This window comes from Mustela lutreola, chromosome 2, assembly GCF_030435805.1.
Source record: "Mustela lutreola isolate mMusLut2 chromosome 2, mMusLut2.pri, whole genome shotgun sequence".
Classification (NCBI taxonomy): Eukaryota; Metazoa; Chordata; class Mammalia; order Carnivora; family Mustelidae; genus Mustela; species Mustela lutreola.
Genome location: NC_081291.1, coordinates 22,949,320 through 22,975,719, shown reverse-complemented (window position 1 = coordinate 22,975,719; position 26,400 = coordinate 22,949,320). Strand labels below are relative to the sequence as shown.

At 46.8% G+C, this 26,400-nt stretch overlaps 2 protein-coding genes across 8 annotated transcripts in view; one reads left to right on the top strand and one right to left on the bottom strand.

The window, feature by feature from the left end:
* Window positions 1-14,395, top strand: part of ACTR8 (actin related protein 8) — a 21,314-nt gene extending 6,919 nt beyond the window's left edge. For 2 of the 5 annotated variants that reach the window (XM_059161199.1, XM_059161201.1), the window contains exons 5-13: window positions 170-343; window positions 2,590-2,683; window positions 2,898-3,030; window positions 4,710-4,863; window positions 5,567-5,662; window positions 6,347-6,487; window positions 7,411-7,675; window positions 8,404-8,567; window positions 9,388-10,924. In XM_059161199.1, the coding sequence (XP_059017182.1) occupies window positions 170-343; window positions 2,590-2,683; window positions 2,898-3,030; window positions 4,710-4,863; window positions 5,567-5,662; window positions 6,347-6,487; window positions 7,411-7,675; window positions 8,404-8,567; window positions 9,388-9,531 (1,365 nt within the window). In that variant the 3' untranslated portion in view covers window positions 9,532-10,924. Of the gene's footprint in view, window positions 1-169; window positions 344-2,589; window positions 2,684-2,897; window positions 3,031-4,709; window positions 4,864-5,566; window positions 5,663-6,346; window positions 6,488-7,410; window positions 7,676-8,403; window positions 8,568-9,387; window positions 10,925-11,122; window positions 11,225-14,030; window positions 14,237-14,261 lie in introns of those variants that run through there. The other 3 variants (XR_009350733.1, XR_009350732.1, XM_059161200.1) reach the window with 3 other exon arrangements.
* Window positions 11,660-26,400, bottom strand: IL17RB (interleukin 17 receptor B). 3 transcript variants are annotated; one of them, XM_059161208.1, is made up of 11 exons: window positions 26,254-26,400; window positions 24,247-24,271; window positions 23,367-23,507; window positions 21,236-21,363; window positions 20,728-20,854; window positions 18,918-18,965; window positions 17,076-17,218; window positions 16,624-16,692; window positions 15,531-15,630; window positions 14,282-14,377; window positions 11,660-13,097 (listed from the first exon to the last, which is right to left on the bottom strand). In XM_059161208.1, exons 1-11 carry the CDS (start codon window positions 26,311-26,313, stop codon window positions 12,550-12,552), a joined length of 1,485 nt encoding a protein of 494 aa, XP_059017191.1. In that variant the 5' UTR covers window positions 26,314-26,400; the 3' UTR covers window positions 11,660-12,549. The 3 variants fall into 3 exon arrangements, with proteins under 3 accessions (XP_059017191.1, XP_059017192.1, XP_059017193.1); XM_059161209.1 differs by lacking the exon at window positions 18,918-18,965; XM_059161210.1 differs by lacking the exon at window positions 24,247-24,271 and having other exon boundaries at window positions 26,254-26,333.

The following is a 26,400-nucleotide window of genomic DNA, read 5'->3' as shown; positions in this document are numbered from 1 at the left end:
CAGGCCCAGATACTCACACTGGCTCCTGTGATGTTAGATACTCCACTCTCAACATTTGGAATAGTCAGCAAATGTTAATCATAACTCTGGCCCTAGATTTTTTTAATGTGGATCCAGAAAGCGCCCAAGAGAAGTTTTAACAATGTATTCATCTCCCCATCTTTTCTAGGCCTTGTATGTTAATCCATTGGACTGTTACAATATTCACTGGCCTATCAGAAGAGGTCAGTTAAATATTCACCCAGGACCTGGGGGCTCCCTTACTGCTGTTCTGGCAGATATTGAAGTAATATGGTCTCATGCAATCCAAAAATACTTGGAAATCCCGCTGAAAGATTTAAAGGTGAGCTAAATTCAGTTACCTGAACTGACTTTAAGAGTCTTGATCAGTAAAAGTACATATTAGTGAGTTGATTGTAATCTAGTGTCCTTGAAGCATTCTCATCCTAAGGTGTTGAGGATAGCTTTCCTTCTTCACTGACTTCATCTCTGCTGATTTCTCTTTTTCTCATTTTGGTTTTTTTTTGTTGTTGTGGCCTATCTACTGCTCTGCAACCAGAAGCCTTGCTCATGTTTGTATCTTCTCTTTAGACCTTTTTCAGTTCACATTTGTTGTCTTATTTTTAATTTCATAAGGTTTTTTGGGTTTTGTTTTGTTTTTTTCTTTTTTGGTTGAAATATAGATGAGACACAAGGTTTTATCAGTTTTAGGTGTCCAACACAGTGATTGGACAACCTTGTACATAATGTTGTCGCCCCAAGTGTAGGTACCGTCTGTCACCACACAGTGCTATTACAGTACTATTGACTGTACTCCTTGTGCTGAGGTATCTTTCATCCCCATGGCTTATTCATTCCATAACTGGCTGTTACCTCCCACTCCCTTTCACCCATTTTGCCCATCTCCCTCCCTCTCTCCACTCTGACAGCCCCCAGTTTATTCTCTGTATTTATGGGTCTGTTTCTGCTTTTTTGGTTTTTTTTTTTTTTTTTTTTTTTTTAGATTCCGCATATAAGTGAATTCGTGTGGTAATTATTTTTCTCTGACCAATTTCACTTAGCATGAGGTCCACCCAAGTTGTTGCAAATGGCAAGATCTTACTACTTTTTATGGTTGAGTAATATTCCATTGTATATACGTACCACATCTTTTTTCTTTTTTTTTTTTTAAAGATTTTATTTATTTATTCGACAGAGACAGGCAGCGAGAGGGGGGAAGCAGGCTCCCTGTTCAGCAGAGAGCCCGATGCGGGGCTCAATCCCAGGACCCTGAGATCATGATCTGAGCTGAAGGCAGAGGCTTTAACCCATTGAGCCACCCAGGCGTCCCATACCGCATCTTCTATACCCATTAATCTATTGACGTACACTGAGATTTCTTCCATATCTGGGCTGTTGTAAACACTGCTGCAGTGAACATGGCTGTATATGTATTCTTTCAAATTACTGTTTTAATTTTCTTTGGGTAATAGCCAGTAGTGGAATTATTGGGTCATGTATTATTTCTATTTTTAATTGTTTAGGACTCTCCATTCTGTTTTCCATAGTAGCTATACCAATTTACCTTCCCACTTTTTCTCCACATCCTTCCCAACACTTACTATTTCTTGTCTGTTCGGTAGTAATCATTCTGACAGGTGCGAGGTGATAGCTCATTGTGGTTTTGACTTGCATTTCCCTGTTAATGAGTGATGTTGAGCATCTCTCCGTGTCTGTTGGCCATCTGCCTATGTTCTTTGGGAAAATGTCTATTCAGATCCTCTGCCTGTATAATTGGATTATTTGTTTTTCTGGTTGAGTTACGTAAATTCTTTATATATTTTGACAATATATTAATCTCTTATCAAATATCATTTGTAGATACCTTCTCCAGCTAAGTAGGTTGCCTTTTTATTTTGTTGATGGTTTCCTTCTCTGTGCAAACTTTTTATTTTGGTGTAGTCCTACTAGTTTATTTTTGCTTTCGTTTCCTTGCCTCGGGAGACATCTCTAGAAAAATTGGGGCTGTTGTCAAAGAACTTGCCTATGTTTTCTTCTAGGAGTTTATGGATTCAGGTCTCACATTTACGTGTTTAACCCATTTTGAGTTTATTTTTGTCATGGTGTGAGAAAGTGGTCCAATTTCATTCTTTTTCATGTAGCTGTCCAGTTTTCCCAGCATCATTTATTGAAGACACTGTCTTCAATAATATGCCATTGCATATTCTTGCTGCCTTTGTTGGAGATCAATTTATCGCTTAAGTGTGGATCTGTTTTTGGGCTCTGTTGTGTTCCATTGATCTGTGTATTTTTGTGCCTTTACCATACTGTTTTGATTATATAGCTTTGTAGTATATCTTGAAATCTGGGATTATGATACCATTTCACAAGTTTTTAATAATTTAAAGGGGGGAAAAACCCACACAATTTCAAATTTTTCTATTTTTTTGTTAAACCTATAAGATAGCAGAGAGGTTTGAGCTTTTGTTCTGGGCCTCTAACCATTGCTGCCATCCTTTAGAGAGAATTCTCTCTGAAGACAAGTATAATGACATTTATTTTGGCCAGATTTTAATATTAACTTTTTTTGTTGTTCTTCTTCTTTTTAAGTATTATAGATGTATCTTGCTAATTCCTGATATCTATAATAAACAGCACGTGAAAGAATTAGTGAATATGATCCTAATGAAGATGGGTTTTTCAGGTAAGTCTGGATATTCCAGAGAAAGCTGCTTGAAATGAGATTTGTTTTTCTTTTTACTGACATTAATTTAAGTCAGTGCTGTATTGAAATGCTTATTCTGAGTGTCTCAGCCTTGCTTAGACAATTGCCCAGGAGTTCCCAGAATTTAACTGATGATTCGTCCTCAGCTCTTTACTGCTCCCTAGCTGATTGTTCCTCTGCCTTTGTGTTTCAGGGATTGTGGTCCATCAGGAGTCTGTCTGTGCCACCTTCGGAAGTGGCTTAAGCAGCACATGTATCGTAGATGTTGGAGACCAGAAGACAAGTGTGTGCTGTGTGGAGGATGGGGTCTCGCATCGGAATACTCGGTAAGAACCTTAGAAAGTTGCGTTCTCTGCTCCTTCTCCCCTCACAGCCTATTCTGCTATAAAGCATCAGAAGCTAAAAAAATTTTTATAAGGAATTATATATTCAAAGTTTGCATAGTATACCCATATTGTGGAAGTGCAAATTCTAGAAAGGCTATAAACCACTGATTTTATCCTTCCTGTTAGAACTCTCCACTGTGAGTTCACATCAGCAGCTCCTGAAAATCCTGGCTTGCATTGTGTGCTTTCCCACGGAAGCAGCTCTTTGTCTTGCTGTGGTCTGCTGTAGACATACCAGTTTGCTCATAGCAAAGCTTCATTTAGGCAGGTCATGTCGGGGAAAAGAGGTTTTCAATTCTGAATTCTCTTTCTAGCATTGTGAGTATTTGCTTTTGTTGTAGTTATTCGGTGAGTGATTAGTAGCTTTCTGGTCAAGTCCCTTTGTGATGTCATCACTGATACAAGAGGTAATAAAATAACTCTCAGGAGCAGGTTTGCTGCTTCTCCTTCCTGCGACAAGCCCAGCACAGGTGAGCACACCCAGGCAGTGCACAAGATCTCTGCAGTAATTTTGTGCTCCCAGGAAGGCTTCTTCAGGATTCTGAGTTCTTCCTATCCCTCACGTTGATAGTTCGAGATGCAGGGTATAGAAACATTTAAAAGAGGAGCTAAGCAGTCCATAAGAAAGGTTGATCTGTTGCCTCGCACCCCAGATTATGATGCATCTTAAAATCCAGCATACAGGGGCGCCTGGGTGGCTCAGTGGGTTAAGCCGCTGCCTTCGGCTCAGGTCATGATCTCAGGGTCCTGGGATCGAGTCCCGCATCGGGCTCTCTGCTCAGCAGGGAGCCTGCTTCCTCCTCTCTCTCTCTCTCTGCCTGCCTCTCCGACTACTTGTGATTTCTCTCTGTCAAATAAATAAATAAAATCTTTTAAAAAAATAAATAAATAAAATAAAATAAAATAAAATCCAGCATACATTCATTTGGCTCATCCATTGCTTATGTGTTACTTAAGGCTGTTGGTTCTCAGAATATGGAGAAAACACTGCGCCTGGGTCTCCCACCTCTAAAATAATATGACAGGGTGTTTCCCAAAACATAGACGCATTCAGTTAGTGGGTAGTATACTCTTTAAAGTTTTCTCCTGTCAACTTGATATACTGGTGAGTATGGACAGGCAGACAACTCTCATACAGTAAATAGAGTGTCTTAGAAATGAGTTGCATTTAGTTGTGAGTATTCTGTTTCTTGGAAACTTTTTTGCAAATAGCATGACTGCTGCTAAATGCCCACCACTGGTCGCTTGCTAGAGTTCCATTTCTACTTCCCATCCATCCATCCTGTCCTTTCTTTTTTTTTTTTTTTAAAGATTTTATTTGTTTGACAGATCATAAGTAGGTAGAGAGGCAGGTAGAGGGAGAGGGGGAAGCAGGCTCCCTGCTGAGCAGAGAACCTGATGTGGGGCTCCATCCCAGGACCCTGAGATCATGACCCAAGCCAAAGGCAGAGGCTCAACCCAGTGAGCCACTCAGGCGCCCCCTGTCCTTTCATTTTTATTCCTACTGTAAACATCTTTTGAGACTTGTCATGTTTCACTGTGCTGGGTTGAGTTTTTGAAATGCCCTTCGTACCTTCTTGACCAACAGATTACCCACCTGCCTTTTCTTCTAACTCTAGACTCTGTCTGGCCTATGGGGGGTCTGACGTGTCGAGGTGTTTCTACTGGCTGATGCAGCGAGCCGGATTCCCTTACCGAGAATGCCAGCTAACAAACAAAATGGATTGTCTTCTTCTGCAGCACCTTAAAGAAACTTTCTGTCATTTAGATCAGGTGAGAGCAAAATCAAAAGTGCTGGTTATTTTTGTTTCTGGGAAAATTTTAAGATATTTCAAAGGCAATTAAAAATGTAATAGTATTATGATAACCTTTTAACTTAAGTTGAGAGGGACTTGAAGTTCTTAAGGAGTGAGAGTGTTTTGGTAAGGTCAGCGCTGTTAGGTTGTCTCAGGTTCTGGAAAATACAGTTGGCTTTTCAAAGAAAAAGTATTTTAGCAAGTTTGTCTCTTTAGAAGATGTCAGGTGTAATGAATGTATAGGTATGGACATTTAAAAGAATGGCATCAGTTGAAGCAATTTCTTAGTGTTGTGAACAGTCATCAACATGTTACCATTGCCATATGTGTACTCCTACCTTCTTATGCTATTTCAGGTCTTTTCTTTTCCCTGATACTTTTCAAGCAATCTAATTCTAAATAACAAAATTTTGAGAAACCTAAGACTGGGTATCATTTCCCAGTTACTGAGGGAATTGACTTACTGATTTGGGTCCTTGTTGAAGATGGTAGAAATTTCAGAAACGTTGAAAGGGAAGCAGGATCCTTTTGGACTCTTGTTTTATTGCGGGGGGGGGGGGGCGGTGGCAGAAAATTGCAGGGCAGCCTTGATGTAGGTAATTCAGATGGTGGAGAGGCTTAACTGTCATTTGAGGAGTTTATATGCACTTTTCACTGACAGCATCTTTTCCTGGAATCAGGACATCTCTGGACTTCAGGATCATGAGTTTCAGATTCGCCATCCAGATTCCCCTGCCCTACTTTACCAGTTTCGATTAGGAGATGAAAAACTCCAGGTAATATATGGCTGTATATTTTCATGGACAGAAAGAAAGCCATCCAGGTTCAGTGAGACTGAGAGAAAGTGTACTTGTCTGAAACCTCATGAGGTCAGAGTCAGAGGGCCGACTGGCTTAGACTGTTCACTAAACCAGCTTTTAAGCCAACAGTAGAATACAGATTAGAATAGTTCCGAGGATCGTCTTTTTAATTAGCCACTATATGATTAGTTATTATTTAGAGAGAGGAGTAGTGTTCTAAGAAATTATAAAGTAGCTTATTGTGCACTTGCATTACATTTTTTAAAAAATTTTATTTATTGAGAGAGAAGGAGCAGGGAGAGGGAGAAGCAGACTTCCTACTCAGGGAGCCACATGTGGGGCTCGCTCCTGGGACCCCTGAGTTATGACCTGAGCAGAAGGCAGACATCTGAGCCACCCAGGCATCCCAGCACTTGCATTACATTTGCTTTGACATTTCTCTCTGGTGTCATATCACTCACTCAGTTGGATGATTTCTGTAACTTTTCTGGCCTCTTGTGCAATGAGGAAATAATGCTACTCCCAAAAACAAATGCTTATTTAGTCCGCCTTCTAGGATCTGATCTGCCAGTTTTGTTTTGGGAAGAACAGAATTTAATGGATCAGTTTTTTCAGAAGACAGTGTCCTTGGTTGATCATTTTTTTTCCTTCCTTGCACAGGCTCCAATGGCTTTGTTTTACCCTGCAACTTTTGGAATTGTAGGACAGAAAATGACAACTTTGCAGCACAGATCCCAGGGAGACCCTGAGGATCCTCATGATGAGCATTACCTGCTAGCCACGCAGAGCAAGCAGGAACAGGTCTGCAGTGACTCCAGCGTGAGAGGGGACAGTCTTGCCGCTGCAGCAGTTTGCCTGTCGTTAATGGATCATTGGCAGTCACTGCAATATGACTGCATGCTAAAGCTGATACTGTTTTTAGAACTGTATATGAAATGAAGTCCAAATTTAAAATCCAGATGACAGATTTCTTCCTTCAGCAGACGTTAATTCAATTTTCAGAATACCAGTTCATACATTTAAAAGTTAGTTTAATGAAGATACTTTTTGGTGTATACATTATTTCGTTTTTATTCAGTAGGGCATGTTCTCAGTAAAATCTCACCTATTTTAAAAATTATAACTTAAACAGTATGTGGTCTAGGCACAAAGCTGAATACTTTTGTCCAGAGCTAATGGTCCCAATAATAGGATGTCTGATACAGGGGCACAAAAAGCTCTTCCCTGCCAATGAAACAGCAGCTCATGATGGAGAGAGGAGAGCTCTAAACCTTTTCTAGTCCTTGTCCCTGAGCATGAGGTGGTTAGATAAGGTCTGAAAATGAGGGTTCCACAGTAGCTACAGGCGCAAGAATCCTACTGAAATACTCCACTTAAAAATTCTGTTCAAGGGGGAAATGCCCATGTACGCTGACGTATCAATTTTAAAATCCAACGGGTGATAGTAAGGTCGTGAAACTTTCCCTGACTGTTATTGACTACTTTGGAATTGTCAGCACATCCTCCTCTTTTGCACACCACGTTTCAGTACCAGGCGAGCGGGGAGTGGGTCTGGGTGGTTGGCTATGAACTGACATGCATTCCCTTGCACCACAGTGATGCACCTTTGTTTTACGGTGGTGTAAATAGTGCTCCAGGGAGGGGTGGTGTCTAGCTGGGAAACATCCACACTGTTATGTTACAGTCCTACCATCCACTTGATTGTCCTTTTGCTTGATTTAAAGTCTGCCAAAGCTACTGCTGACCGAAAGTCTGCATCCAAACCCATTGGATTTGAGGGGGATCTTCGTGGCCAGTCTTCCGATCTTCCAGAAAGACTCCATGCCCAGGAAGTGGATTTGGGATCCTCCCAGGGAGACTGTCTGATGGCTGGCAATGAGTCTGAGGAGGCTCTCACAGCACTGATGTCCAGGAAGACTGCCATCTCGCTCTTTGAAGGGAAAGCCCTGGGCCTGGATAAAGCCATTCTTCACAGCATCGACTGCTGTTGTAAGCATGGTTTGGAAGCTGGTTGGGTGAAGGAGGCCAAGCTAGAGTGTGGTTGTGCAGCATTGCATGTGCATTGAAAAACTGTGGGGCTCCTGCTTTGTGCTCGCATTGTCTGGTATTAGGAATTGGTTCCTGGCCTTGTTGGGCATATAGCCTACTAGAGGAGACCGAAGAAGTTAAATTGCCGCACAAATTGGAAATTACAACTGTAGCAGGGACTGCAAAGTCGAACTAAAGGATACTGGCTTTCAGAGCTTCTGATAGGATTTAGTAAGGGATTTTTATTAGGAGAAAGAAGTGTGGAAGGTGGGAGGCTTGCCAGGGAAGCCTTCCTTGGGGAAGAGCCACTTGAGAGATCTATGAGGTGAATGGGGGTTAGCCTGTCACAGACAGGATGGCATTCCGGGCAGAGGAAGAGGCCTGTGTGGAGGCAGTGTGGCTGGGGGGCTGGGGCCAGGATGGAGCTAGAGAAGCCATGTATACGTGCCACATTGGACGTTGCAGGTCCCTGTGGAGATTTTGGTCCTAATCCTGCAAGTAGCAGGGTGTGTGGTATGGTACTTGTTCACGTTGGTGTTTTGCCAGATTCTTCTGTCTGCATTTCTGAGGATGGGTTGGAGAGAGATCTTTGAGGAGGCTCTTAAACAAGCAAAAGATGGTGGTGACTTGGCCCAGGGTGGTGGTGGATATGTTGAAAAAGAGTTGAAGGAATATCATTGTCTTTTCAGCATCTGATGATACCAAAAAGAAGATGTACAGTTCCATCCTCGTGGTGGGAGGTGGTTTGATGTTTCATAAAGCTCAAGAATTTCTGCAACACAGAATTCTCAACAAAATGCCACCTTCATTCAGGCGAATTATTGAGAATGTGGATGTGATCACAAGGCCCAAGGTCTGTTCATGGTGCAGTTGAATTATATGTACATGAAACCAGGACTGATTCTTTCTAATTATAATGTTGTATGTGGACAGATAAAATCTTGGGAGCCATGAGCTTGCTTCTGGGCAGCTCTTAATTAAAGGTTTGGGCTAGTGAAAAAATTTCAGTAGGTCACAGATTTGGTGCAAGGAGCTTTGGGCTAGGGGTCTGGAGTCCTGGGTGTTCCTCCTGTGCTCTTCAGACTCGCATGACTGACTTCCAAAAGCCATGCCTTTGGAAAAGGACTGGGTAGGGGCAAGAAGACTGGCTGGTCTCCTGTCAGCCAGAACAACTCCAGTTTTTGCTTTCATATCAAGGATTTGTTGCTGGTCCTGGCATATTTACAGATCCTTCTGGCTTGAACTATCTCGGAAAGAAACACAGACCCTGGAATTTAGAGACTGTTGTCTGTATTTCATTATATCCCACGAACAGTTCCTGGGGATGTTCTTATTTAATTTTAATCCTGAGGAAGGGGTATTGGGATATATTTATTCCATTCTAACTTAAGAATAATGATTTCCTTATGTATGTTCCTGCATATGGGCGCCTGTTTGTGGAATAACAGTGAATAGTAGCATCTTCAGTAATAAACACTGAAGTTCTCTTATCAGTTGGAACAGAAAGTTGTCTGTAGTTCATTGGTCCTCTATGGATGAGTCTTTAATGCAGGTTGAAAAATCCGGCTTTTGAGGAATTGACTCAGCAGGGGTTTTTTAGCCCCCAAATTCAAGGAAATGATTAAGTATACGTCTTATCTACTTTTGCTGAAATATCTTCTTCACTTCCCTAGGACATGGATCCCCGGCTGATCGCGTGGAAAGGAGGGGCTGTGCTGGCTTGTTTGGACACCACACAGGAACTGTGGATCTACCAGAGAGAGTGGCAGCGCTTTGGTGTCCGCATGTTACGAGAGCGAGCTGCTTTCGTCTGGTAAAAATGGGTAGGAAGTCACAGAAGACCAAAAGCAGGCTTCCTGGTATAAAAGACTCTTAAAGAATATATATATTTTAATTTATTGACTTAGATGCTTATGTTTCATGGAAAATAAATGAATTTTAACTTACGTTGACAATAGGATATTGGTGTGAAATTTTAATCTTCTTTTGTAGCCAGGACATTTACCAATAAATATGAACTTAGTTTTCAGTGGTAAATTCTCCTGCCCCTTTCTCAGGGTCACAGGAGCTCCCTGATGATGCGAAATGTTTTGGCACGCCTTGGTTTAGGTTGACCTCAGTGTCATCAGACAGTCTTACACAGCCACAAAGGGTGGGTGTGTGACTCGCTGTCTGGCCGTGCCATTTTCCTCGTGTGTTAACAGCAGGCACTCATTGTTTTGACTCATGTGTGCTCTTAGAATTCTAAATGGGGAGAGAAAAGGTCCTTTTTTTCTTTTTTTGTTAGATTATAAAAAAGACGGTGACCAGTTGAGCTCTGGATTTCCAGAGGCAAAGACTTAAGGCTGAGCTGGCTGACTTTGTTACTCGACATGCTTCAGGGCGCGCTTGGGGAAAGAAGACAGTCCGTATCTGACCAAAACAGAACAAAAACTGAAAAGGAAAACCCATTTCCTTCCTAAAGCCAAATAGAAACAATTCAGATGTAATTGTTCACTTGTGCAGGTAAATAAGGTGACTGCCGTCCGTACCTTATCTAATAAATAAGGTGGCTGCTGCTTACCAACTTAGTCATCAAGCCCCTAATTTTCCTTTTCCTGAAGAACCAAGAGAAAAGTTCTGGAACTCTTTGTGCTCAGTAAGCTCATTTGACCTTCATCTGCAAACAATCTGAAGCAAAATCTAAGTACAGACAGCTGTTAGCCCCTGTGGTCCCGGCCCTGATGAAGCTTTCAGAGCCCCTGGTCAGTGGAAGAAACACCTTTGCCTGGAGACAGAAGCTGTCAGTGAGCACAGCCCATGGGCTCAGAGAGCTGGGAGCACAGGGGGGATGCCTGATGCCTGCCACTCCCTGCTGGGCATCTGCGTCCACCATCTGCACATCCCAAACTGGAGATACTGGAGATAACGGGAGTGGAATGGGAGTGGCAGAGGGGCAGGGAGGTTGACAAAAGTAGGGCTGGAAAAGAGATGGAGGTAAGAGAGAACAGGATGGCTAGAAGTCTCAGGGCTTGGAGAAACGCTGGTCCTGGTGCATTAGCATAACGATGAGTTTCCCATGTACGTGATCAGTAGGCGAGGAATGAAGAGTCCATCCCAATAACAAAAGGATTTTACCTTGTGGGTACTATGGAAGATATGTGCCTTCAATCTGAAGATTGTATGCTCTTTATTTTTTTAGCTTAACTAAATAAATTTATACAATATTGATTTTGTTTCTGGGCTGTTTGTACACAATTTATTCATGGCTCCCTAGTTCCAAAAGCAAAATGTATTTTTGTGGGGTTTGGTTTTTTTTTTTTTAAAAACATAGTATAACCTATTGTTCTTATAACTGGTAGGTGTTGATTCAGAAGAAGTTGGTTTCTGGTCCAAGTTTTGACATAAGCCTTGTCTTTCTGTTACCAGCGCTTATAAATGTGAAAACTGGTCATGCAAGTAAACGATCTTAACCACATTAAACATACTGCCTCAGCCATTACTAAGTGTCTACTTCTGAAGTTGGACATGGTGAGTTTTCACTCTGTGCTTCCTTATTTTGGTTTTTATTTTATCCATAAGACCTGGTTCTTTAAGGATAGTTTTAACCCTTTACAAATACATACTGACAGGTATCCAAGGAAGCTGATCCACATTCTAGGGCAGATTCAGTATTGTACTGTTTGAGAGAGACAAGCATTCGTAGAAAAAGATACTTTTTTTTTTTTTTAAGATTTTTATTTATTTCACTGAGATCACAAGTAGGCAGAGAGGCAGGCAGAGAAAGAGGAGGGGAAGCAGGCTCCCTGCTGAGCAAAGAGCATGATAGGGGGCTTGATCCTAGGACCCTGGGATCATGACCGGAGCTGAAGGCAGAGGCTTTAACCCACTGAGCCACTGAGGTGCCCCAAAAAAGATACTTTTAGAGGAAAAAGTTGGAAGACATAAAATACCATACATATCTAGTTCTGGTAATTTTTTATTTAAGTAAACTATTACTATAACTCATTTATAAAAAGATTACTTCAAGAGGGCTGACTTTGAACAGAGCAGGAATTATTTGTGTTTTGAACATGAGAAGTCGCATAGTAAACAAGAAACTCTGATTTCTTGATAGTAACCTTTAATAGGTAACTTTGGGCAAAAGTAGACATCAGGTCTGCAGGTAATGGGGGTCGGTGTCTACGTTAAAAGTCACCCGTACAAGATTTGGCTAAGACCTGAATCTAGTTCAGAGGGAGCAGGTCCTCTGCAAGCCCCAATAATACAAGTGGCTGCACATATCCTGCGTCATCTGGTCAGCAGAGAGGATTTCGGCTTGTTACTCCCTATTCTGTTTTAAAAATGGCTTTTGGATCTAATAGAAGGTTTTTTTACCCATGAACTTACTGAGTGAATGAGCAAAGGCTTTACTTCGGTATTCACCAAGTTTAGAGTGTCCGAGAAATAAGTGGTTCTAGTTACTGTGCAGTGCATGGGCTATTCGGGACTGGACGGTCAGCTGGAGGGTGTTTATCATCGTGTTGTCAGAATGCTTATAGTTCTGCCTTACAGTTCTCCTTGACTTTTAGGAGTGAAGTTGATTTAGCTTTGTAAATTTAGTTTCTGTCCTTCAGTTAATGCTACAGTAGTCAGTAGTATTTGTAACAGTTTTTTGGGCATAAACGTTTTGATTAAGCTAAGATGTACGTATTCATTTAGGAACCCTTCCTACTCCTGTTGCTAAATACAGCAGGTGTCTGTGACGTCTTCCTGCACATAGCCCACACAGGAAACTTCAGAATCATCTGAGATACTTTCCACCTGTAAATGGAGGAGTAGGAAGGCTTCAAGGCCCCTCACTTCTCACGGGCGAGCTACAGGGAACAGGCCGTCAGCCTCTTTCCTGCTGACACCTCCTGCTTGACACGGAGTAGTTCTGTACAGAAAGCGGGCGCGTCCTTCATGAGGTGGTACCTGGGGCAGATGCTGAGCGCGCTGTATTCATCTTTGGTATCAGCCTCTCTAAAATAGACCACCATGTATTTGTGAAGGGGAGTCTGGCTTCTCAGATCACTACAGAAGAGGTTAAAGGCCAGGGGGAACAGGTCTTGAGAATTCTCATGAGGGCTGCCATCACTCCTGCCACAGGTGCCATCGCACCTGGGGCTGACGTCATTGGAAAGGAGGAAGATGACTTTATCCACTGCTTTCTTCTGAGTGGTGAGCCATTGCACCGGACCCATCTCCGCTATTTTCTTTTTCTGCCACTCTTCAAGGATAACCTCACTTCTGCAGTGGTTCTGAAGAAACTCAGTGAAGTGACAAACCGTGTGATGGAAACATATTTCACATGGGTAGACCACAAGAACCTTAATGGGGGGCAGGAGCGTGGTAGTAGGGAAGGGAGCCTTCCTGGTCCTTTCTGTGGGGAGAGAAAGCATTTCTTGTCAGCAAATTTGTGAACAGCAAATAGCAGGCTTTCACTCTGGTCTGAACCACAAATAATAAATGATCCCTTGCTAGGGAAGGCTGGCGGAGCAGCACCAGGGACATTGTTCCTACCAAAGGAAAATGTCCCCAGTGTTCCTTTTAAACATATCACCGGAAACACACTGATGTCTGAACCTTAGAGATGCTTTAAAAGATGTGTTTTCCAAGTTTCTATACTAAATAGGTCCTCTTCAGCCTTATCTTTTCAAGTAAATTCATTGAGGAGGTTTAGGTTTGAGGTACTTTGTTTTAGGTGGGTGGTTGTAATTGTCCTACCCTTAGTGACCTATACAAACAGGGCCACTGACCTGTCCTTCACATCACGTTTTGAGTCAGGTCAGCTCAGTGATTGGACCAACTTCTATCTGCAGGTGGTAAAGGTGTTTTTTGTAGTTGCATAAGATTAGCTGGTACCCCATTTCAGCTGGAACCGAACTGGAATGCTGTGTGTGCTCTAGAATAGAAACTACTTATGAAAGTATTTTAACTATTAACAGGCCAAACCATATCCCCTAAATAGTGGTATTCCCAAGGTCAAGGTTCCACATGGTTTTCTTACTTAGGTTAGGATACGGATCTTGTTCTATCAACAACATCACAAATGACCCAAAGGGTGCATTTATATTTTGTCTCCATGTGGGGGAGAGGAAAAGCAGAGGTTTTCAGTGTATCGGTATAAATACTCTGATTCCTGTATTCAAATCCTTGATATTTTAGAGTTGGCAAGCTCCCTAGAGTATATGAATTCAAGCGAGTGTTGTTCTTAGGCCACGGAAGAATTATTTTTAAAAACTAGGAACTAGCTTTGGAGTACCCATTAGAGGCAAAATGCAATTCACTATTAGCTATCTTTTGCCCATTGCAGTCCTTGTAGATGCCTCAGTGGTAAAAATGAAACCAGTGGTCGTCACCAGATTGGGAGGTCCCCATCGCTGCTTTGCCTTGGGAGGTGTGGCCCTGGCATCGTTACCAGTCTTTTTGGAGAGCTCCTTGGCATTACATCAGGGCGACCTGACTCTTGTCCTAACACCAAAATGTGATTGCCTTTTAAAAAAAAAATTCCAAGTCTTATTTGCTCCTTTGGATTTCTTTAAAGAATGGAATTGTACCGCTTACCGCGCCTCCACCGGAGACAGATCCCAGCGGCCAGCACCCATGTGGCCACCAGCAGAGCGGAGAGGAGAGGCAGCCAGCCACCCAGCATGCCTCTGCCTGGAGAAAACAAAGTTTATTTACCTTCAGCAAAACAAAACCAAATTGATCTCCTTTTTCGGAAGCTTAAGATTTTCATTCTCTACTTTGTAGAAGTTTAGATTCCTATAAAACCAAGAGCTGGTATTATACCTAGGGGGTCTGCAGATTGGTGCGTTTTCCCACAGAGTGTGCAGGCTATGCATCAGATTCTCAAAAGGGATAGGGGACCCAGCAGATTTAAGAAAGTTCCCCCAAAATCATTTTGGCTTTTTACTCCACATACACGCAGGCATTTTCACCATGGTAACTGGAGTTCGCATTGGGTTTTTTTGTTCTTTGATGAATTGATGTTGTGGACACGATTACTTACTTAATACATAGTACGTGTGGAAGCTGTTTTTAAAGGCTGTTTTGTAGGACAAACCTGGGGGGTAGTGCCACCCCCACAGGCTTGTGGGGCAGGTAAGCTCAGGAACTCCCAGGCACTGTGCCCACACCGAAGTCAGGATTGTCAGGCACCTGGGTTGTCAGTTCGTGCGGCTAAGTTTCTCAGAATACCACTTTCTAACTTTTGACTCCACCAGGTGTCAAAAAAAGCTAGTTCTGGGAACATTTTTATAATTTGCCTCTCTGTAGCAAGAGAACGGACACCTCTGAATGCAGAGAGACATTTTGCCAAACTACTGCTGTCAGGCATCAGTGAGGCATGTCCTTTGGGGCTCATAGTCCTCATTTGTCATCCAAATGTTGGCTGTGTGACCACACCACGCTACTGTCACAGGCAGGCCAGGGCCACTGAGTCTGGTCAGAAAACCACAGTGCCATGAAAGGTCCCTTCTCCTCCGCACTGGGTCCTCTAAGGCCGCTGACTTTCCGGCCCGTCCCTGTAGCACTCCACACATCCATTTTGCCCTGTTTATCCCCCCCTTCCTGTGTGTACCCTGTTTCGTAAAGGATCCTGCGTTGAATTCATACACCAAGACTTCATTCTCAGTCTGGGGCAGCTTCGACCTCTGGCCCCACACTCCAGCCCTGCGTGCGCGGGCAGGATTCCCTTGCCCTCCCGTGGGGCAGGTGCACGCCCTGGGACACAGCGAATGGTGCGCCACTGGTGGGGCCCCTTGGGCCCTGAACCTCTCTGGCAACCCTGCAGAAAAGTCTGGGCACTTACGACTATCCCAGGGGAAGGACGTGCCTGCTGATGGGCAGAGCACAACTGTTCCTTTGCGTCTGATGCAGTCATTGCCACAAGTGTGGAAGTACGGAGTCAGCTGAGGGAAACACAAGAGGCTCAGGAAGTTTCCATCATGCTTCAGAGCAAAACCTCAGCCCCATGCCTGTTCCCACCAAAACTCCTTCTCTTCTGGTTTGCACGGGGCCCCCACCCCAGCATGGTAATGAGGTATTTTTCCCTTGGGCACACTTTCATAACAAAGCCCTAAAATCTAAACTAGGGACCCAAGACTGAACACCTTCCGACTCCTGAATTGTGAACCTAAACTTTGTACAGTGTTGCTACCATGCTGGTTTCCTTATCTAAAAGGGTTGGTCACATCCTAATTCATATGCAAATACTTCCTCTAAAGAAACCCAGAGCAGCAGAGCTCCTAGTAACAGACACCTCCCCAGGGACTAGGAAAGTCTAGTTCCCTGGAAAAGGGGCGCGGTCATGCGGTCATAATATGCTGACAGGAACCTGCTCCCTCTGGCGCCTCTGAGTACTGCCTTTATGTTCCAGGGGATGAGCAACAAAAAGCTCCTTCGATCTTGGGCATGGCTGTGTCCCACTATGACCCTCCATGTCCCCACGTCATAAACCTGGAGCTGAAAGAGACCCGAGAGCATCTGCTGGTCCAACTTCCTGTTCCCAGCAGAGTCAAAGGTGGCGGCTGCCCTTCAAAGTTCCTACACTGATTGCAACACAAACCCTCTGCTTTCCAATCCTTTGTTGCTTCGTTTTGCAGTTGGGACAATTAAATGGTACTGCTGTCTCAGAATGACTGTGAGGCTCAGTGACTAAAAACGGAAAGTCAAAGCCAGGAATAAAAGCAAAAGGGACCGTGACCTGGCTCTGGCCAGGCCCTCACTTCTGTAGCCCCCGAGGCAGGGACCCCTGCGGAGGTCCCTGAGTGCCAGGTGACGGACAGGAGAGTGTTGCAGGAGGGAGCTCATGGAAGCCGCTGGAAACAGCAATGTACAGCAGCCCGGCTCTGTGTGTCCAGCTCCCCCCACGCCCCGCCCCACAACACCTCATTAAGCCTTACCTGGACCGCAGCACCTTCACTTTCCCCGGTCACTGGGATCACCACCGAAGTGCGACTTGGGGGTGTGTTCTGGTGCAGGTGACATGAGACAAAATCGAGAATCATCGTGAAGCATATGAATGAGGACAGCAACCAGCCAGTGAGGGAACTGCTCTTCCCAGACTCTCAGTTCACTAGACCGTGTGAACAAGCATCCACTTCCTACTTAGAAAATGTCTACTTTTGTTGGTTTTGAATTCTTGGGGCCATTTCCAGGGATGTTCCCCGGGACTTGTTTCTCTAACAATCTAAAGAGCCCAGCACGTCTGGACAACGGACAGTCCTGTCTGCGCTCGGTTGGCATTGAGAGCCTGTTCAGGGCATCCTAGAGTTTCTACATTTTTCGTCACCAAGGTGAGGAAGGTTGGAGGTTGAGGATGGGGGTGGTGTTAGGAAATGAAGGGAAGAAGTACCTCCAGCACGTTAGAAAACCCAATGACAACGTTATTTTGGATGAGAGCCATGTATTTGTTTCCAAGGGGGCTGGTTGTAAAATTCACTTCTACGGCTGTCCCATTCTTCTTGCAAGCGGTGATGTTGGGATCCCACAGACTTCCTGAGTCAAGAGAGAACCACAGGGATGGAGTTGCAAAGCGTCGCTCACTGAAGTCCCCCAAAGGCTTGACAAAAATCTAAGTTCTCAGGCGTACTTGCAGCCAAGAGATATGGGCTTGACAGCACAGTGTACTTTGTACTAATCCTTGCTCCCAGAACCTCAAAGTACCTGCTACCCATGAAAGTTTAGGAGCCCCGTGTCACTGCTTTGCATAAGATAGCTTCCCTGGGCTGGGGGTGGTGGGAGCCACAGATCTGGTTCTACTACTCACTTCTATTCTCAACATCCATTTTTGAGTCAAGGGTAGGGTCAGCATTTTCTCCTTTCCAGGATGGGGAGGAGGAGCCACAGGCCACAAGATAGGGCTAAGATAGGGCCAGTGAATTCAGGGTCAGAACTGCAGCTACTAGAACATTCTGGGTTCATCAGACCATTCTGCTGGCTTTACTGAATGTGAAGAAATAAGGAAATGCCTCCTCGCTTAGCAGGTAAAAGAGTATATATGTATATACCATGTATATGACAGGATGTTTGTCCTGGGGCACCCACCAGATTGTACATACTGTGTTTGACTGTTTTCATGTATGTTGGAGGTAGTGTTCTTTGATTGTACTGATTTTGTTTGGCAGTTTTGTGAAATATTTTATAATGTCCCTGCCTGGGGACCTGTTAGAAAGCACTTTATTTTTTATATATTAAATATTTATGTGTGTAAAAAAAAAAAAAAAAAAAAAATCTCACGGGCCTGCTCTGTGGGAAAGAGTCAGTTGACTGTTGTGACTTGCAAATCAGCACCAGGTTCGCTTCCACCAGATGATAGCATGGATTGTTTCCCCCACCTGGGAGAGCATTTCGGGCCCTAGCTCAGAACTGTCTTTAGGAGTGGGGGCTCTAGGACTGACTGCAGGTCCTCAGAGCTCCTCACACTCACCGTGCCCCCCCCCACAGTCCAGATGTCTTCTGGTGGGGGGCCAGAGCAGAGACACAAAGCTCCAAGTCGGCCTTGTGCCGAGGAGGCCACATGGGGCTCAGTCTGACAGGGTGCGCGGGGATGCCTTGTGGGGTTGGGGGACCTAAAAGATAGGGATGGATCCCTCATATCCCACCAGCCTCCTCAGCATCCCAAGACCCTATTTCCCAGAAATTTACACACGCCCTTGTAAGACCCTTGGGAATGAGACACTGGGGACTGGTTATCTGGAAGGGACTTACTCCAAAATTCAAAGGGCAGTGGCAGATTCTAATAGCCTAGCATGTGAGAGGGGAACCCTGGTGATGAATACGCTTCTGGGTCATGACTTGAGCTAACACGCCCACCTTGAATGTTGGCTAATCCAAGCAGAAGGCTCCCAGGCCCCCTGTGGCCAGAGGTCAGTGGTGTTGCTGTCCCAGAAGGGGCGAGGACTCAGGGATTCCCCTCCAACCAGGAAGGCCTTCCGCCAGCACCACCAGCAGTGCAGTTGGGACAGAAATTATCATTCCACCAAGGCGGTGGGTGTTCTCCTATGACCGCCGCTCACTGACTACACCTACTCGGAGTCGGCCCTTCTCTGGACAGGCTGATTCAGTGGGCTCAGTGCCAGCGGGGGGTCAGCCTGCTCTGTGCAACTCTCGGCCTCAGTTTCTTCGTGGAAGATGGACTGAGCTGTGTGGGCTCCAGTTTCTTCTAGTAACAAAGGCAAATGCCGTATTTACTTACCTGCCTCGACGCACTTTTTTTTGTATCTCATTATGCGGCTTAGGCAGCCTGGAGATTTGAATGAAAGTTTTGTTTTAGAAAAAGGTATCTGCCCCACTTCCTTGCCAACAAGTACACACAACACAGGCTTGCCACACTTGCCACGAATGGCCAGAACGTTCAAGATGCGAGGTTCAGAGAGCGAATTTAAATGGGACGCTCACATTTGACTGTTAAGCAGATCACCCAAAAGTGATAGCCAGAGTCTGATTTTAAAACAATCTTTATCAGAATAGTACCTGTGAGCCCCAGGAGAAGACTCAACCTTGATAATATATGTAAATACTGCCCCTTCCCGGAGGTGGAGCTTAACCCACACGCCACACCCACAACCCCAGAGTGGGGCAGATTGAGTCACTTGTCTTCAAAAACTGGAGTGGAGAAATGGAAAGCCAGTAGATGTCAATGGAGATGGCTGGCAGATAGCAGCGACATCGTGGTGATGTCACCCACCCCTGCTAGGAGGCAGTGGGAAGGACACTCCACCTCTGCATGGTCTCCAAAAACCCACATCCCCAGGCTCATCAGCAGATGAACATCAGACGACCCAGACTAGGGGACATTCTTAGGATGCCCGGCCACCCCTCCAGATTATCAAGGTCACGAGGACTTAAGACTCGAAGCCTGTCATAACCAGAGGAGACAGGCGATGCAAGGACTAAATGTGACTGGAGCAGAAAGCGGGCATTCACGGAAAAGCAGGTGACATCACAATAAAGTCTGGAGTTTAGTTAATGGAAGTGTACCCCTGTGGGTTTCTTAGTTTTGACACATGTAACCACAGTAACGTGACAGGTTCCGATGCGGGACACGGGGTGAGAGCCCTTGGGAATGCTTTGGACATCTACACCACTCTTGGTACTATCTTTGCAAACTTATTCCAAAATCAGACATTTCTGTTTTTTAAAATGAGGTTTGGTCTCATCAAGAAATCTGGAACACCCTGGGCCTCGAGTTCAAAGAACAGCAAGGAATTGGGAACTGCCCCCTTTGGCTTAGATGCTTCGCCAGGGACAGAGGACAGGACTGGAAGACAGAAGAGGTGACCCAGCCTAGGTGAGGGTGACATGGGGACTGCTGTAGCCAGGCACCGTGCTGGACCCTCCCCACGCGACACCGTGATCCTCTGTCCCGCTCATGGCAGCCCCGTGTGTGACGCCGCAGGTGTGACACTCGAGGGCTGCTTGTGGGCTGTGGAGTAGTGGAGATGACCCAGTGTTCAGCTCGGTGCCACCCTGCCTCTCGCCGACAGCCCCGGATCCTCTGGAGGCTGAGACCCAGGCGCTCCTCAGACCCCACAGCCTGCTAACCCAGACTGAACAGACTTTGTGCAAGAAACATTTTGCCTCAACGTTAAGAGCAGTGAAAGTCATTGACTGAGAACGACCAGTGTGGGAATGCCAGCATCACTTGGGCTGTGTGTGTGTGACCCAGGGCAAATTTCTGAAGCTCACGGGTCTTTATCTGTGCAATGGGGCTCTCCCCACCTCGGGGTTGTTGGAAGCTTCAGTAAGAGGCTGCGTGTCAGATGCTCAGCATGGGGTCTGACGCAGGAATGGGCTGTCCCCTACGAATGATCTGACTTACTCCTCTCCCCCACTCTGTGAGGGAGACACAGTTACTGTGCGGTTACTACGTCTGTACATCACAGATGAGGAAACCAGACTCGGCGGGGCCAAAGGCTTTGTCCAAGGCCCCCCAGCCTCTCTGAACCAAACCAGACGCCCCGCGGCAGGCATCCTAGCCAGACAGAGTGGAGAGGGGGGCTTACCTGGCGAGGTGAAGTTCACAGACATGGAGGGGGGGTCTTCATTCATATTGGCATTGGGGATATTGTGGGCCCCGATGAAGTAGACTGTGTTCGGCTCTACAGGAAAGCCTGTGTAGGAAAACATCCACTGAAAGGCAAAGCAAAGAGCCCCTGAATTTCTGAAACACACACCTTCGTGTGCTGCCCTTCTCATTTATAATTGCCTGTCCTGAACCTACTGCTGACATGGAGGTCTCCAGCTGAGGTCTGCTTCGGGAACGTAGCCCGCACAGTTTGCCAGGGTAAGTCGCAGCATCAGAGAAGCATAAGCTTTTAGAGCCAGGATCGAATTTAAGTTCAGCACCCCTCACTTTGCTGATGGGGAAACTGAGGCCCGGAGACGCTGACTTGCCCAAGGCATACAGGCCGGAAGTGGCCAGGCAGCCAGCTCCAGGCGGTCACCGCCTCCCTCCAAGTGACGGGGCCAGCCGAAAGGACAGTTAGCCAGGGCCTCCCTCCACGTGCTCACCCGGCCGCCGGTCCGTGGGGTCTGAGTCTGGAAAGCTTCCGTGTAATTGCATCTCACGCAGCTGTAGGACCGCGCGCTGCTCTTGCCTGTCACGCAGATCTTGGTGGCCTTCAGGAAGCGAATGCTGGCTGTAGGGAAAGGCAAGAGGGCTGTTGTGGATCGAGCACCTACTCATGGCCAGCCGGATGCTAGAACGCCTCACCACCCATCTCAGTTCATACAACCGTCCCGGAAGGCAGGTGTCCCGGTGCCCATGTAACAGGGGAGGCGCGGGAGGCGTGGGGGGATTTCAGGGAGCCCTGCCTAAGCTTACAGAGCTCCTCAGTGGTAGACGTGGACTCAGCTCTCAAGACCACACTCTTGGGGTGCCTGGGTGGCTCAGTGGGTTAAGCCTCTGCCTTCGGCTCAGGTCATGATCTCAGGGTCCTGGGATCGAGGGATCAGCAGGGAGTCTGCTCCCCACACTCCCCGCCTGCCTCTCTGCCTACTTGTGATCTCTGTCTGTCAAATAAATAAATAAACTCTTTTTAAAAAGACCACGCTCTTTTCTCCGCACAGTGAAGCCCCAGTCTCACAGGGTCCTGCCAAGGGGACTCCAGCTCTGCACTACTGTGCGAGTCTGTCAGGGAGAACAGGCTCCCCCCCCCAGAGCAGCACCCCAAGACCATGCCAGTTCTGAGCACCCCTGCTCTCCCCCATTCCCTGCCTGTCTAAGGCTCACTACTCCTTCAGGGCCCAACTCCCCAGGAATAGCAGCTAACAAATGCTGGTGCCCGCCCTGTGCGAGGCACGGGGCCCCCGCCCTCCTGCCCCTCCTGAGGGCCCTCTCCTGCTTGCCCTGGACCTGTCCCACTCAGATGGAGCACAGCCCCTTTCCAGGTGCCCGGGACAAGGAGCCCATGTCCCTGTGCCCCTGTGGCTGAGCGTGCCGCCCCCTGCCCCCTGAGAGCCCTCCCCCATGGTAACAGTAACCGCCTCCCCTGTCTGTGCCAGGCCTTCCTGGATGCCTGACGCGGTGGACTTTAACAGAATCAAGCCAGTGGAAACCAGGGTAACGGGCTCTCGGTCTGCAGGGTTGGTTCACGGGAGGAACTCACAAGCTGCCTTGGGGCAATGCCAGAACCTTCACGATGCCATGTGGGAAACGGAAGAGTAATGAACCTGAGCCAGCACTTGCCCTAAACTCAGGGCGATCATCTCAGTTTTCCTCCATGAAGTGAAAGGACATACAGGAGAGAACACAGATCCGAAGTAGACCCCGTGGTGAGTGATCGCACTCGTGCAGTCAGCACCGAGGCCGAGAAACAGCCTGGGAGTGCCCTTCATGCTTCCTGCCAGCCTCTCCCGAGCCAAAAGTCACCACGGCCATGACTTATACTAGCCGCTCGGGTTTGCGTTCAGATGTGCGTGTGGACTCCTGGGTCTGGCTCCTCTGGTCCGTGAGATTCACCCGTGCTGGGTTTAGCTACAGGTTGTTCACGCTCATCGCTGCCCTGGATTGGTTTTGTAATTCTACTGTCGGCAGGCCTCTGATGTGTCCCAGTCTGGGACTGTTATTAGAATAATGCTACCAGGAATCACCTAGAACAGTAGTCCCCTCTTGTCTGCAGGGCACATGTTCCAAGACCCACAGTGGAGGCCTGAAGCTGTGAGAAGTCCCAAACTCTCATATATCCTCCGTGTTTTCCTCCACATACATACCTCTGTTAAAGTTTATAAACCCAGCGCAGCAAGAGTGAGCATTAATAACAATAGAACCGTTCTAACAACAGACGGTAATAGAAGTTCCGTGAATGTGGCCTCTCTGAAACGGTCTGATTGTACTGGGCTCGCCCTTCTGCGCTCGGAGGTAAGGGAGGGGAATGGCAGACACCCGGTGACAGAGCGTTAGGCCCCTGTGGACCCGCAGAAGGTAGGTCAGAAGGAGGCTCATCGCTTCCAGACTCCGGCTGGCCCCACATTTAGCCACGGAAAGCAAGACCACAGATGAAGGGAGACCACGGTAGGAGGCATTGGGTGCGCCTTGTCTGTATTCTTGGGTTTCTGCCAGGGGTGGGATGACTGGGCTGCACAGTCTGCACTTCTCTGCTCTACTGGACGCTTCAGGCTTTATTGCTTGGTACCAACTTACCATCAGCCCGGAGTCTCCAGCTGATGTTCATCGAGATGGAATAGTTGTCCATTGCAACGCCGCTTGTAACAGGCTCCACTCGGAGGTCCCCCAAGTCTCCTGGGGTCAGAGTGTGTTGGACCATCCACTCTGGAGACGGTCCTGGGAAGAGGCAAAACTGCTTGGGACACTCTTCTCCTGGCCCCGTCCAGTGCCATCTCATCTCACTGTCCCACCCTGACCTGTCCTTCGGTCATGATTCATCTCTTCCTGCTGCTAAGGCAGGCCAGGCCTGATCTTTCTTAGTGCTTGCCTGATTTATGGCGGAGATTTCAGGCTCCAGCCCACAGGGCACTCAGGACCGCTCCACGGGCCTGTCCTATGAATCTGACCTGCTCATTAGGTCGGTCCTGCCTTCGGAGCACCTCAGCCTGCACTCCAGCCCGCTGGCCCACACCTGCCCTTCCTACCTCCTAATCCTCGCCGGTACCATCTCTCCTCCAGCTCATCCTTTCCATCCCTATTTCTTGGGCAAGACCCCACCCACCCTTCAAATACCACCATCTCAAACACTCCTTCTTCTCTGAAACACTGGCTTCCTGTTCTCAACTGTAAGTGACCGCCTATCACAGCATTTGATCTCCCAGAAGTGGCCCGCTTCCTTCCCCCCTAAATGGTGATTGCTGCTGCCTGTGCCCCTCTTATTGGCCAGGGAGCCAGCCCATATGAAACACTGGGAGCTCTGCCTTGCCAGGGAGACACTTCGCCCACATCAGCTAACGAAGCAATGTTTCACTCTGTACCTGGTCTCCCATGACCCATTGCCTGGACTTGGACCCCCTAAAAGTCCAACGGCTCTGTCAGTGTAAAGCCCCAAATACCCATTCCCTAGCACACCTACCGGGCTCAGAGCCACACTGAATCGTCTGCAAGAGAGAAAGAAAGTGTCATGTTGAATGCTAGCAAACCCTAAGCCTTCATTTGCCAAATTAGACAAAACACCATCTTTTTCCTTTTCTTTTTTAAAGATTTTATTTATTTGACAGAGCACAAGTGGGGGAGCAGCAGGCAGAGGCAGAGGGAGAAGCAGGCTCCCCACCGAGCAGAGAGCCAATGCAGGACTTGATCCCAGGACTCTGGGATCATGACCTGAGCCAAAGCAGACACTTAACTGACTGAGCCACCCAGGGGGACCCTAAAACCATCTTTTTTCTTAAAATGCATATGTAAGTGGCAAACTTTTAGAGAAAAGCTGGGGTGAGTCCACTTCAGTTTGGGGGAGACTGAGCTAAGCTTTGTAGGCTACGATGAACCTGACATTAGCTATTACGTACTTGATCTTCAAGCCTGCTCATCACCTCACTTAAAAACTAGAGATGGGTCGCCGCCCCTCTCTGTGCCTCACCCCACTTCCCCTGCTATAAGCAGGGGTGACTCTGGACTGTCATGAAGACCCCTTCACACTCTGTTGTTCAACTGCAGATTTTCAGGACCATCTAGAGTATTTATTGATTCTCCCCAGGTTAAGGACGAAGCTGTGCGAAGAAGATAAACAGAAGCAAGCCATAACTGCAGGCAGGCCATGGTGCCTTCCCAGGGCCTTTTAAATAGTCCTCCTCTGATACGAACTCAGCTGTGACTGTGATTTCATCCTGTTATCTTTTTAAAAGATAAAAGAGCTTTTAAAAAATAAGTATGTATCATTAGTGTCCAAGGAAGGCCAGTACTACATCCCTTGGAGGCAATGGCTCATGTCTTTTTAAGCAATAAATAAATAAATAAATAAATAAATAAATAAAATTAATAATATTAATACTCATAATAATAATAATTAGTACTTTCGTTTTGGAATAAAATGCTGGACCTAAAATAGTTAACTTTCAGGCAGCACAGCAAGTTCCAATAACAAGACCCTATAGGCTAAAAGGCCAGCGATTTGCTATCTGATACCTCTCAGCCTGAACATTTCCAAAATCTTGTATGAAAGAAGGCAAGGCTTTTGATGGTTTGAGTAATCCGGGTTTGTTAGTCCCTCATCTTTGTCTTTTTACAGCTGAACTCCATGTAATATCAGACTTTTTTTTTTCTTCTTCTTCTTCTTCTTTTTTTTTAAACAAGCCACTATAGTGGGAGCTGAGTTCTAGTCAAAGGGCTGGAGAGACAAATTTTGGAAGAAGCAAAGCAACAAGGATAGTAGGGGGAGACATCAGGTAACATGAATGCGGCTTATCTTTCCATAGCCATCAACAAGTTACCACCAGCTTTTATGCGCTATGCTATGGTAGGAGGGCAGAGATATAGGTTCAAACGCTCTTTGGGAGATTCTCCTTCGTTGGTAACCCAGAAGATTCCCTCAATCCTTCAGGGCACTGGGGAAGAAAGGAAACCCAGCCAGAGTCCGAAAGCTCCCCAGCTCCAGGGTCATATTACCCCAGCGGGCATCAACATGGCAAAAAGGGCAAGTGGTGATGGAGATACGGTTCTTGCGCCCAAAGTGGGGCAGCCCTCAAGACTGCGAACAATAAAAATGTTGATTGAGCACCTACTACGTGCCACGCTCTTTGCGGCCGTCTTGCACGCCCTGTCGCTGCTTCTCACTAGATCCGAGTGAGCTGGGTATGACTCTTCCCTTTATAGACGAGGACACAGAGCCTCGGGGAGCATGAATGACTGAGTCTAGAACGCTAGCTGGCATTTGAGTCCGGGTCCATCTGACGACGCCCCTAGCTCCAGCAACCTGAAGCCCAGGGTAGCCTGGCGGCCCCAGGTGGTGCGGACGTGCCCCTTCTCAGGCGGCCCTCCGTGAACTGGCTTGAGTTGGGGCGCGCGGGGAGGGGGGGCATCGGACGCCGTCGGGGTCCGGGCTGGAGGGACCGAACGCAAGAAAGGGGCACGGGCGGAGGCTTACCGGCTCTGGGGACGCCGCTCCCCAGCACAGCGTAGCCAGGCTCAGCAGCACGAGCGACATCGCGAAGCCCGGGCTAGCCTTCCGGCGGCCGCGCTCTTAACTCGGCGCCCCGGGCCACCCCTCGGGGGCCCCGCCTCCCACAGCACC

What these genes read in the sequence shown, in the direction of transcription:
- IL17RB (XM_059161208.1), bottom strand. Translation starts at nt 26,313, where the DNA reads ATGTCGCTCGTGCTGCTGAGCCTGGCTACGCTGTGCTGGGGAGCGGCG. An exon ending in CCCCACGGACCGGCGGCCGG is followed by an intron (nt 20,855 to 21,235) that starts GTGAGCACGTGG and finishes TTTGCCTTTCAG; the next exon opens with TGGATGTTTTCCTACACAGG. An exon ending in GTCCTTCCCCTGGGATAGTC is followed by an intron (nt 14,378 to 15,530) that starts GTAAGTGCCCAG and finishes TGTTTTCTCCAG; the next exon opens with GCAGAGGCATGCTGGGTGGC.